This window comes from Mustelus asterias, chromosome 22, assembly GCF_964213995.1.
Source record: "Mustelus asterias chromosome 22, sMusAst1.hap1.1, whole genome shotgun sequence".
NCBI classification, from domain to species: Eukaryota; Metazoa; Chordata; class Chondrichthyes; order Carcharhiniformes; family Triakidae; genus Mustelus; species Mustelus asterias.
In genome coordinates this window covers 3,763,406-3,776,716 of record NC_135822.1, presented here as the reverse complement: position 1 = coordinate 3,776,716, position 13,311 = coordinate 3,763,406, and the positions used below count along the sequence as shown (strand labels likewise).

Here is a 13,311-nt window from a genome sequence, read left to right as displayed (position 1 = left end):
GCCCGAGAGTGTGGGGTGGAGGCTGATTCAGTTGTGGCTTTGAAAAGGAAATTGGATGAGAGAGAAGGCAGCAGGACAATGGGGAAAGAGCTGGGAGGTGGGGCTAGCTGCGTTAGTCTTGCAGGGAGCTGGAAAGGGTCCGAAGGGCTGAATGGCTGCCTCCTACGTTATAAACAGTGCTCTGATTCTGTGTAACCAAGTCAAAGTTTCCCAAACTTTGAGCCACAGAACGCCCGTGATCTCCCAAGTCAGATCACATTCGCTCCCCCCCCCCACCCTCCTACCAAAGCATTCACAATGTCAATGCTTTTTTTTGCCATGAAATAGGTGCAAACACAGAAATCAATTGTAAACAAATCTTTTGTTCCTCCCGCGCACACACTTGTCCCCTCCCTCGCACACACTCATTCCCCCCCACGCACACACTCAGCCCCCCCGCCCCCCCATGCGCACTGCTCCACCACCCCCCACGCACACTGCTCCCCCACCCCCCCCCACACTTCGAGTCCTGCTCCGTCCACCCCCACCCTGCTCCAACACCCTCACCGATTTCCATTCCCAGGCTCGTTCATCCCATCACTCCACTACCCACGCTCGTTCAATCAGAGGCTGGCTTCTTCAGATTGGACAAGCCGTTCTGTAGAATTTTTCAACTGTTCCTGTTGAGTCTCAGAGACTCCCATCGACCCCCAGGGTTCCGTGGACCCCAGTTTGGGAATTCCTGTTGTAATTCTTTCCTTACAATTACAAAATAACATGAAGTGATAAGGGAGCTTCTGGACTTCCTAGAGTGTCATTAACTAGTGGAGAGGAAGTACATTGATAGAATCATAGAAACCCTACAGTACAGAAAGAGGCCATTCGGCCCATCGAGTCTGCACCGACCACAATCCCACCCAGGCCCTACCCCCATATCTCTACATATTTTGCCCACTAATCCCTCTAATCTATGCATCCCAGGACACTAAGGGGCAATTTTAGCATGGCCAATCAACCTAACCCGCACATCTTTGGACTGTGGGAGGAAACCGGAGCACCCGGAGGAAACCCACGCAGACACGAGGAGAATGTGCAAACTCCACACAGACAGTGACCCAAGCCGGGAATCGAACCCAGGTCCCTGGAGCTGTGAAGCAGCAGTGCTAACCACTGTGCTACCGTGCCGCCATTGAAGCATTAACTTATCGATGTTTGGGTTTTGCTGCTTCGATTTCACACTGAGTTTACAAAACTTCACAAGGAGAATCTAAAGTCTAATGTAAAACATTTTAGTTACAAGTACATGAGGTGACTAATGGTGCACAACATAATTGAACCTCTGCTTATGTCTGCCACAAAATGTCTTAGTTTGTTTTTTAAATTAAATGAAACAGATTTTTTTTTTTATTCTCCATAATTAATGCTCCTTGGAAATGTTCATTTTCTGAGTTGTGCTTTGAACATCTTTTATTTCTGTGTTGTTTGTTCTGGGGAAGATCACATACATTCTCCTGATTTGCACTCTTTACCAATATTTACAGCTACAGACTTACTGATCTGTCTGATTCATTCCAAGAACTTTAGTCCAAAATATAGATGGAAATTATTATGGCAATTCTGATTTGAGACTTCCAGCGTCAGCATTTTGTGCTTTTTTAAAAAAAAAATGATGTTCTAGCGTAAACTAGAAATGAAAATTTAGTCTATTATTAATGATCAGGCAGCTGACTTGATTTGGAAAGTACGTTAATGCTTTATAGATGCCATTAAGTAGCTTGTTGACAGAAAGTTTTGAAAGAAATAGCTTCCAAGTGCTGTTGCTATTGAAATATACTTGATGAATCATCAGGCATCAAAGAGGATTAGTACTGGTAAGATTGGAGAGTTTCTCCAATGTTGTATTTCCTTACTTTTTTTTTTTAAGTAACATTGTATAGATTTGGAGATATCCTCAAAATTGGCATCAGTCTCAACAGAAGAGTATCCTTACCTAATGGACCTTAAATGTCACTGAAATATAAAGTTAAATGACTATTCGTCACGTAATTCATCGGAATGTTCTCTTTTTTGCTCAATTTGGTTAGTGTGTGTGAAGACTGATAAGCATGTTTACGTATTGCAATTAGCTCCTCACTAAGCCATGCCTAAGAGATGTAAATGAATTGAAGCACTAATCTTTCCATAACAGTGGCTTGCAGTTTTCACTTCAAATCAGTCATTACTCATTTACTTTAAGAAACATTCCTCTTATAGAACAATAGCCTAATAATTCCCCTGTTGAGACTGAACTTGCTTATCCATTCTTTGCCAAGAGGTACAACATCTCCTGTGCCAGATGTATACTTCTAATCAAAGCATATGTTAAATTTTATTACACAACTGTGGGCGGTTTCAACGTATCCGCTTCACTGGTGTGATCAATTGCTACAAGGTATTGCAACAAATCTCAGTATTGCTTTATAGGTCATCATGTCCTAAACTTCACCTCAATTTTCAGATTTAACTGTGCATACGTGGTGGCTGGAGGTCGCTGTCCAATTTACATGTTAGTAACTGTTAGTGCTTTAAGACTCAACATTATCCCTACCACAAAATCCAGCCCAATGTTATTACAAAACATTTGATGGATAAAATGACACCGGAATAAAATGACTCTGGGTTGTAATCATTCATTTCTGTTGGAATTACTTTGTATAAGCTTAACTTGTCCCATAGGGTTTTTACCTTGGGAGAAACTTTTAAAATAGTACAAGCGATTAGGAAGGCAAATGGAATGTTGGCATTTATTGCAAGGGGAATGGAATATAAATGGAATATGGAGATTTGACTGCAACTGTACAGCTGGTGAGATGACATCTGGAATACTATGTCCAGTTTTGGTCTCCTTGTTTAAAAAGAATGATACAGCTGCATTAGAAGCAGTTTAGAGAAGGTTCACTTCACTCATTCCTGGGATGAAGGACTTACATTACCAAGAAAGGTTGAACACATTGAGCTGGTACCAATTGGAGTTTAGAAGAATTTGGTGATCAATTTGAAACACATCAAAACTTGAGGGGACTTTTAATGGGGTGGATACTTGGAGGATGTTTCCATTTGTTGGGGGAGACTAAGACTAGTGGACACAATTTAAGAGTAAGAGGTCTCCCTTTTAGGGCAGAGATGAGAAGAATTTATTTTCTTCAAAGGGTCATTGATATGTGTCATTCTCTTCCCCAGAAAGCAATGGGGGCCTGAGTTATTGAATTTATCCAAGACTGAGTTAGACAGATTTTTTGACAGACAAGTGAGTTGAGGGTTATGGTGAGCAGACAGGAAAGTGCAGTTGAGACCACAATCAGACCAGCCTTGATCAGACCTTATTGTGTGGAGGAGCATGCTCAGAGGGCCGAATGGCCTACTCTTAAGTCCTCCATAATTTCACAGTTGGCACCTACTACTTGCTTTGAAGGCTCTTTTAGAATTGCTTCACAGTGGAAGTGGGCAACTCTATATTTCTGCACCAGTTTTATTGTACTTTGTTGTGTTCTTCAGATGATAGAAAGAATAGAGAAGCACTGAAAGTGCAAAACAAGTTTAATAATTATGATCCCAGAACCAAGAGGTAATAATTTTCAGGAAACTTTCACTGAACAGACTAGGCTCTTTTCCCAAAAAATGAAGGCTGAGGGGGATCCAGATGAAAGTCTTAACCATTATAGGGGGTTCCAATAGGGTTCATTCTGAGAACATGTTCCATTTTTGGTGGGGAATCCAAAGCAAGTGGCCATTAATGTAAGGTAGTCACCAATAAATCTAATGAGGAATTCTGACGAAACGTCTTCACTCGCATGTGCTGTGAAAGTGGGGCTTGCTACCACACGGAATAGTTGGATTGAATAGAGTAGATGTATTTCAGGGGAAGCTAGATAGGAACACAAGGAATAAATGGATATGTTGATTGGCTGGGATGAGATAAGCTGGCAGGGGTCTTGTGTGAAGCATGGGCCAATTGGATCCAATAGCCTGTTTTTGGACTGTAAATGGAAAGTAATTTTGTGGAAAACTCCAAGAGCTATTAAAACTGGAATTGAGAATTTCTGAAGAAACTAATTTCAGATCAGCAGAATGTAAAATTGTGGTCTTTGCTGAGCCACGCTGGGCAAACTATCTGTTTAACCATAATGATGATCACGGAATTTTCCAGAGATACAGACCTGCAGCTGTGTATTCACACTGAAGCCGCCTGATTCTCAGGAAGTCAGTTTTCGCTCTGATTCATTCCTAGGTTGACACTTTCACAGTCGGTGACATTGTTCGTGTAATGGATGATTTAGAAACTGTAAAAAGACTTCAAACTGGCCATGGTGAATGGACTGACAGCATGACTCCAGTAAGTGCCTTTTCTTTTCTCTCTAAACCATATCAGAGGAAAGCCAGTCTGGTGTTTGGAAATTCCTTGATTTAATACGTGAATGATCTACGTCGTTAGACCTATAGCATATTTAGCATTGTTTATAAGAACATGACCCACTTTGCTGTGAATTCAGATGTTTGTGTGTGCAGGCATTCACTTTATCTTCTGGATCATTCATTTGAATGACTTATTCTTGCAATCTTTTTGCCCCCATCCACCCCCACCCCTGTCCATCCCACTCGAGAAAAAGATGTTACCTGACAACCTCTGTTGTTTGATCAAAGATCCTTCATCTGGGAGCCAAGAGAGTGAGTGTTAGGGGACCATTAAACCATGATTGGAATTGTAACCTAACTTGATGCTGTCCTCACCTTGTACCCTACCAGCAGAGGTGATTAGGTGGCAATATGGTTGGCCAACCTGTTTTTGTTGTTCCTTTTTTCCCCATGACCCAGGGGTATGCAGGTCAATTGGCAGAGCTCTGGTTGGGCTAACTGTCTCTCAACTTTGACCAGGTATGGTACGTTCTTCATCTTGGGGGCTCAAATGTTCACTGCCTTGATCGGTTGACTCAACTTTTGCTGAGTAAGAAGTTGCTATCTTGCTATAATTAGCATAAAACAATACATATTTATAGTGCAGCTTTTAAAAAGTACCTGGATGAGCGCTTGGCACTATGTAACATCCAAAACCATGGGCCACGTGCTGGTAAATGGGATTAGATGGGAGGTCAGGTGTTTCTCACCTGTCAATGCAGACTCGATGGGCCAAAGGGCCTTTCTGCTCTGTATGATTCTACAGTGTTATATTCTGGAATACTCATTACACTAAATATTATTTCCATTGTATGTCCTGTAGGCACTGGGACAGGTTGGGAAGGTACTGAAAGTATACGGTGATGGAGATTTACGCGTGGGAGTTGGGGGCCAAACATGGACCTTTAACCCTGCATGTGTAACTGCAGCACAACCAGGGGAAGTAGATGCCAACCTCATGACAACAGACAGCACAAATGATTCAGCAAGTAAGACGATTTAAAGAGTATTTTCTTGATTGTTTCTTATTACTTTAGGTGGAACGTTCTGAACAGGTTTAACCATTTTAGCATCAAATATCCTTTCCAATTTTCAAAATACTCAAATATTTGAAGCTAAGCTTACAAAGTAGAATTGGAAATTGCGAAGAGTAATTGACTATTTCTAATTGTCAACTTAAAGTCTGTCATTGGGGAAATGGGTTTTGCTGCTTGTGATGGATAATTTAACCCAACCCACCCAGTAATCAACTCGGCACCCTGTCGGATTTCATTATCCGTTGACTTTAGCAGAGAGTAAAATCGAAAAGAGTATCAACGGATGATCAATCTGAACCTCAATTTTCTACGTGATGCATTAGGTTAATGTCACTCTCAATGGGTTTAATGAAACATTTTGTAGCTTAAGTATATTGTCACTTTCCAATCCATGATCATGCACTTTTATTTGAATTTGATTTATTATTGTCACATGTATTGAGATACAGTGAAAAGTATTTATTCTTGCGCGCTATACAGACAAAGCATATTCTTCATAGAGAAGGAAATGTAGTGTTACAATCATAGCTAGGATGTAGAGAAAGATCAACTTAATGCAAGGTAAGTCCATTCAAACATTTGATGGCAGCAGGGAAGAAGCTGTTCTTGAGTTGATTAGTACGAGACCTCAGACTTTTGTATCTTTTTCCCGACGGAAGAAGGTGGAAGAGAGAATGTCCGGGGCGCATGAGGTCTTTGATTATGCTGGCTGCTTTTCCGAGGCAGCTGGAAGTGAGTCAGTGGGTGGGAGGCTGATTTGTCTGATGGATTGGGCTACATTCACAACCTTTTGTAGTTTCTTGCGGTCTTGGGCAGAGCAGGAACCATGCCAAGCTCTGATACAACCAGAAAGAATGCTTTCTATGGTGCATCTGTAAAAGTTGCTGAGAGTGATAATTATCCACCATATAAGCAAAAAGGGATTTATTTTCCTCTGGTCAGTTAATCTTAGAACAATGCTTCTATTAAAATCTGACCCTTTTAATATCACTGTGTCTCCTGCCAGCGTAATGTCGCTATCTGCACATGCGCACAGGTCCACGCAGAAGTCATCCTGCTACCTGTCTACCAGAAAGCTTTTACATTAAAATATGTTTATCCTTCAGAACAGCTTCCCACTTTGTTACACAGTAAAAGGGAGGAAAATAGGGCAGAGGGAGAGAGTCAGGGATGTGAGACGCAGATTGTCATAGAAAGTATTGCTTTCAGAAAACCCAGTAAAAGTCTGATTTTTACCTAGAAAACTGCTTTTGGAGAGACAGAAGATGCAGCCTCATCTCTCACTGATACTGTATCGGAGACAAACACACTATTAATCTCACATCCAGGCAGTGCCAGCGCGTTTATAAAGTTTATTTATTAGTCACAAGTAAGACTTAAATTAACACTGCAATGAAGTTACTGTGAAATTCCTCTAGTCGCCACAGCCCGGCGCCTGTTCGGGTCAATGCAGCTAACCATTGTTAGGAACTGTGGGAGGAAACTGGAGCACCCGGAGGAAACCCACGCAGACACGAGGAGAATGTGCAAACTCCACACAGTGAACCGAGGCCGGAATTGAACCCAGATCCCTGGCGCTGTGAGGTAGCAGTGCTAACTGTGCCACAGTGCCGCCAAGTGATTAGAAGTCCAATATTTAACCCTCTCTTGCCTGTTGTAATCTCTGCAGATTTCAGATAGATATTTTTTCCCGCAATTACAGACCTGCGCTGCACACAGCTCCTCCCCCACCCTGTGCAATAAAACAGAGGGAATCTCCCTATCTCTTTCCCCTGAATGTGTCCAAGTCTACTCAAAGCTTGTGTTAGTTTTCTTTTGCACAGATTCCAGATGAGAGTCTGTAAAACATTAAACATGTTGAAGAAACAATAATACTGGTTTTACGTGGCACTGGCAGCAGTCACCGGCTTTTTAATATACCAGCAGTTCTTGGATAGTATTGCTCAGCGAGATGGTTTTATAACGATAGGGATGATAACAAATGGGATTGGGGAAGGGTGATAGGGAGACATTATAAGCAGTTTTTGAATTGTCCATTTCTTACCCTCAGTTAGCTTTGTTTTATTTCTCAACTTTCTTGCTTAAATTTCAGATAATTGCACAATTCCAGGGAGTCAGCCAGAGATCAAAGCAATGGCATTTCATGACGCAGCATATGCTTTCAGCAGCCTTATTCCTTCAGCCTTCACACTAAATCAAAAATTAATTTTGACTTATTCGAACAACTTCTCCTCTCCAACCCAAATGCATTCCAATCATAAAATATTCAGCTGCATATGAAGCGAGATAGAAAATTTATTACCACCAGGCTGAGGTCTGATTTAAACAAATATTTGCGTAGAAGCCAACAAAAGAATGAAAAATAAATGTGAGATTGGAAGCCCAGAACTTTTGTTCTAGTGCAGTAAGTGATTCCTTCTCTCGGGATACTGAACCGGGACCTGGTCCTTTCAAAACTGCTCACCACTCTCTCCTCAAAACATCCCCATCCTCTGTCACTGCAAGCTACTGCTTCAGTTTCAGTTGTTTTTGTGAAGAGACATAAAATTGTAACATTAGCTATTTCCCAACCGCTGATATCTTGTACTTAATGAAATAGGAACCCAACTCCAGAGGAACAGGAGTAAGCCGGTCAGTCCTTGGAGCCTGCTCAACTATTTAATAAGATTGTGGCAGATCCAGCACTTACAAAGTTCATTTTCCTGCCTTTATCTCCATAGCCTTAATTCCCCAGCTGATTAAAAACCCTTCAATCGCAGCCGATTGACCGCATCATTCACCAAGGCATACGAGAGCTTAGACCTTGCACTTAACGTCCTTAAGACAAAAGTCCTCTACCAACCTGTCCCCGCCACACAGCACTGATCCCAGTTATCAACGTCCATGATGAGGCCTTGGACAACTTGGACCACTTTCCATACTGTGGAAGCTTACTGTTAACGAGGGCAGACATTGATGACGAGGTTCAATGTCACCTTTAGTGAGCCAGCACAACCTCTGGTCACCTGTGGAAGAGAGTATTTGAAGACCAGGACCTTGGAACCTCATGGTCCACAAAGCAGTGGTGATACCTGCCCTCCTATGTGGCTCAGAGATGTGGACTATGTACAGCAGACACCTCAAAACCCTTCAAATTACCGCTACCTCCACAATTTCCTGCAAATCCATTGGCAGGGTTGGTGCATTAACATCGGTGTTCTCACTCAGGCCAACATCCCCAGCATTGACCACGATCAGCTCCACACGCCTGACACGAGATTGCTGAAAGCAGCGCTCTATTCAGAGCTTTGACACAGCAAGTGAGCACGAGGAGGGCAGAGGAAACATTTCAAGGACAATGTCAAAGGCTCCTTGAGAGAGTGCAACATCCCCACTGAGAATCCCTGTCCAAGACTGCCTGAAGTGTAGAAAAAGCATTTGGAAGGGAGCTGAATACCTGGAGTTTCATCACCAAGAACAAGCTGAAGCCAAGCATCAACAGCGAAAGGAATGTCTACAACCCAGGACCCCACCCACTCATTCCTCCAACCACTGTCTGCCCCCTCCCAGTGACAGAGAATCCTCAATCACCTGAGAACTCATTCTTAGTGTGGAAGCAAGTCATCCTTGACTCCGAGGAACAAACTGTGATCATGTTCAGCAAAGGGGAGGAATCAGTTAAAGGGGAGGCGATGGCCTAGTGATATTATCACTAAACTATTAATCCAGAAACTCAGCTAATCTTCTGGGGACCTGGGTTCGAATCCCGCCACAGCAGATGGTGAAATTTGAATTCAATGAAAAAAATCTGGAATTAAGAATTTACTGATAACCATGAAACCATTGTCGATTGTCGTAAAAACCCATCTGGTTCACTAATGTGCTTTAGGGAGGGAAATCTGCCATCTTTACCTGGTCTGGTCTACATGTGACTCCAGAGCCGCAGCAATGTGGTTGTCTCTCAACTGTCTTCGGGCAGCTAGGGATGGGCAATAAATGTTGGCCCAGCCACAGATGCCCATGTCCCACAAATGAATACAAAAAAACTGCTGCTCTGGCCTCAACCTTTCCTTATGTTTTACAGGATGCATTTTATCTGCTTTGGTTTCTGGTTAACCGACAGGAAATGTAGTTATCTGAAAGTTCAGTAAATTCCATAATTCCGATACACACAGGCACTGACATTTACCATTACCCTATGAAAAGTCAAGTATGTCAGATTTTAATTGCTACTTATTTTATTACTACTACTCTGAATTCAGAGTCACATCCAATACCTGAAACTGATAGCAGGAATACATCTATGTTTGAATATTGGTTGCAGATATAAGATAAATCTTGTATCTGCAACTTCTAACTTTTTCTTTTGCCTTTTGTCTTTAACTCATGAGTTGGTGCAGCTAGGATTCTTAACTATTAGTGCTATTAAAATAAGCTTTGTTCCAGATTGAGTGCATTCAAGCGAAGTAGTGTTTGAAAAGTTTATTACTGTCACAAGTAGGCTTACATTAACACTGCAATGAAGTTGCTGTGAAAATTCCCTCGTTGCCACACTCCAGTGCCTGTTTGGGTACACTGAGGGAGAATTTAGCACGGCCAGTGCACCTAATCAGCACATCTTTCAGACTGTGGGAGGAAACCGGAGCACCCAGAGGAAACCCGCGCAGACACGGGGAGAACGTGCAAACTCTCTCAGACAGTGACCCAAGCCGGGAATTGAGCCCAGGTCCCAGACATTGTGAGGCAGCAGTGCTAACCACTGTGCCATCGTGGTGCAGTAAATGAGAAACTGACCTTTCCCTTTGAGGACATTGATATAAATTCAGCAAAGGTTAATGGAATGGGCGATCCCGTGCAAGAGTTCTTTGTGAATGAGCTTTGGCCCATGGCACACAACTGCCTAATTCACTGCGAATTGGTGTGAGGTTAGCAACTTTAGGTGGAACCCACGAGGATTGCTGGTATTATGAGAAGAGCTCCAGAGCCAAGGCAATGTTGTTGAATCAAAAACAAAATCTATTTTTTCATATTATATCGGAGGCTATTTGGCCCATTGAGCCCATACTGGCTCTCTGTTGAGCAATCCAGTCAGTCTTTTGCAGCTTTAGCCCCATAGCCCTGCATGTTTATTTGCCACAAGTGCCCAGCTTTTAAGATCATTGGCTCTGCGTCCACTAACCTTGTACCAAGTTCAAGGGCACTACCATTCGCTGTATAAGAAAAAAAGTTATTTCTCACATCCCCCATGCATCTCTTACCCAAAACCTTAAATCTTTCCCCTAATTCTGTCCTATCAGCTAATGGGAACCATATTTCTTTGTCTACTTTATCTTAACCTGTCAGATTCTTGTGCACCCTAATAAGTCTTCCTTCCCTCAGTCTCAGTTGGTCCAGGGGGGAGCAGCCCAGCTTCTTCAGCCTAACCTTGTAGCTAAAGTCCCTCATCTCTGGAAGCATGGAGTTGCTGCACTTTTCCTGATTGATGGGTGCTTTGATGGAGATTCTAGATTACAAAATTGGTAAAGGTCTTCCATTCTCCAACCCCGATGAACTTCATCTTGAAACAATAATGAACCTTTTTTTTTGTTGGGAGAAACAGAAGATCGTAGCTGAGTCGCACATACCGTGCAGGTTTCAGGGTCTGTCCTGTACTACCTGATCTCAGCCAGAGGTAATAGCCTTAATTAGAGAATTGATCAGGGTTTCCATCTTGACAACTGTCCAATGACCCTACTGGAAATGTGCAATAAATGGACATTCCAAAAGGAATAATTTGGCCATTTAGAGAGTAATATGCCAAATAGCCGTCTCCTGTGCTGGACCAATTCTGTGATTGTGTAGAAGTTACTTTGGTGAATATTGGAAAGTGCCTGTTGACCTCTGTTCCTGATAGGTGTCAGTGCTTTTGGGAGAAATTAGGATTGAGCAAGCAAAGACAAACTGTATCTGCAAATAAAAGAAGATCTGCTCCTTGCATCGTCTGATAACTGACTGAGCTATTTCCAATACTGCTGTAGAATCACACTGTGGATCTTCAAACAAGATTGGCAGAAAGAAGTAAGAATTATCTTTTTGTTCACAACTGTAGGTTCAGTCATCTCTGTCCTCGAAAAATTGCTGTCACAGTCAACTGATCAGGATAATCCCGGACGGATTGTAATCGAGGCTGCTCATGGGAATGCTGCAAAGGTTCGGGATTTAGTTCAGAAATATCCAGAGAAGGCAAGTGTACTCTGATTGTTCCTCTACCCTGATGGCAAATTATATTTTTGTCTTATCTGTGAGAAATGACTGCTGCAAGAATGGTGTTTCTGCGGAGTCGCCCTATTCACCTCATGCCTCAGAAGTTGCGAATTGTGTGTTGATTCAAGCTTCGTCTGTGGTCCAAAGTAAAAGAAGTTTTGTGATAGTTACAAGAACACTGGTGTTAAATTGACTCTAATCAATGTTTCCTAACTCCGAAAGACTTTCCTTTATGATTCCGATCAGGAAATTACCCCCCAATAGGTGGCCCAGGAGATGCTGTGGGTTTTGTAGAAATACGTGGAATAGTAAAATAAGCTGAAGTGTTTCAGCATGGAGTGCTATAATGGCAGCATAAATTAAACTAATTGTTACAAGAGAAGTCAGAACACAATCTAGTACTTTGCTTCAAAGGGAAATAGCTTTGTTATTATTGGCTCTTCTCTCTCTAATCGGGTCATTTAATTCTCTCTTTAAAAAAAATATTAGGCTTTCTGCAAAATATTTTAAAAATCAAATTTCTTCTGACTTGTATCAACGCAAATGCCATAGATATTTCTATTTTCATTTGTTACTATTTAGATAGGCTTTCTTTCAACAGGGCTTTTTACCCAAACTTGCTAAATGAATGTTATTTTAAGTTAAAGTTAAATAGTTTAGGCCTTTAGACTTTAGTAATCCCCCAGGAGTTTTTAAAAATTCATTGTGGGATATGGACGTTGCTGGTTGGCCAGCATTTATTGTCCATCCCTAGTTGCCCTTGAACTGAGTGGCTTGCTAGGTCATTTCAGAGGGCAGTTGAGTGTCAACCGCATCGCTGTGGGTCTGGATTCACATGTAGGCCAGACCAGGTAAGGATCTTCCCCAAAGGACATTAATGAACCAGATGGGTTTTTCCGACAATCAACAGTGGTTTCATGGTCATCTGTAGATTCTTAATTCCACATTTCTTTATTGAATTCAAATTCTACCATCTGCCATGGCGGGATTTGAATCCAGGTCCCCAGAACATTAGCTGAGTTATAGATTTAAGTAAAGCACAGGTACACCAGAGCAACAATATGATCATGTATATATTGTAGTCTTCCTAGGAAATGCCTAAATTTCACTGTCTGATTTGATACAAACCTTTACATTGGATGTGTATAGGCCAGTTTTAATCTTAAATGACTGCATGAAATGGCAGCTTTGGCAATGATTGCTTGACCATTGCTTATAGAACTTACTCATCATAGGCCAGTACAGTACAACGGTCACCTTCTCGTTCCTAATTTTAATGAAGGCATCTACCAAAACACAAAGGCAATGAGAATATAAAATATTTCGTTTGAGAATTAATATTGTCACAATCCCTGAAGCTGATCCTTAACAGTAAAAGAAAGAAAACCAATACCTCGGTTGAATGTAATATCAACCTCAAAGAAAGTTTCCAACAAGGCATTGAAGTAATCCCATGTTGGATTGTGTTGAAATGGCTGCGTGGTACACTGATGTCCAGAACCATTTTTAACACAATGGTGTCCATAGAATCTAATGTTGATTGGCAGTTCTTTAATGTAAATGACCCCCATTACTTACTCCCACCTGCAATGCTTGTGAGCGAAAGGGAATATCGGGACCCACCCAGTGAAAGGCTGCCTTT

The 13,311-nt window shown here is 41.9% G+C and overlaps 1 protein-coding gene across 1 annotated transcript in view; it reads left to right on the top strand.

The window, feature by feature from the left end:
• mib2 (MIB E3 ubiquitin protein ligase 2) overlaps nt 1-13,311 on the top strand; it is a 173,406-nt gene that overhangs the window by 121,980 nt on the left and 38,115 nt on the right. Inside the window, exons 8-10 of the mRNA XM_078238623.1 lie at nt 4,247-4,351; nt 5,234-5,399; nt 11,515-11,648. Coding sequence (XP_078094749.1) covers nt 4,247-4,351; nt 5,234-5,399; nt 11,515-11,648 — 405 coding nt within the window. The remainder of the gene's footprint in view (nt 1-4,246; nt 4,352-5,233; nt 5,400-11,514; nt 11,649-13,311) is intronic.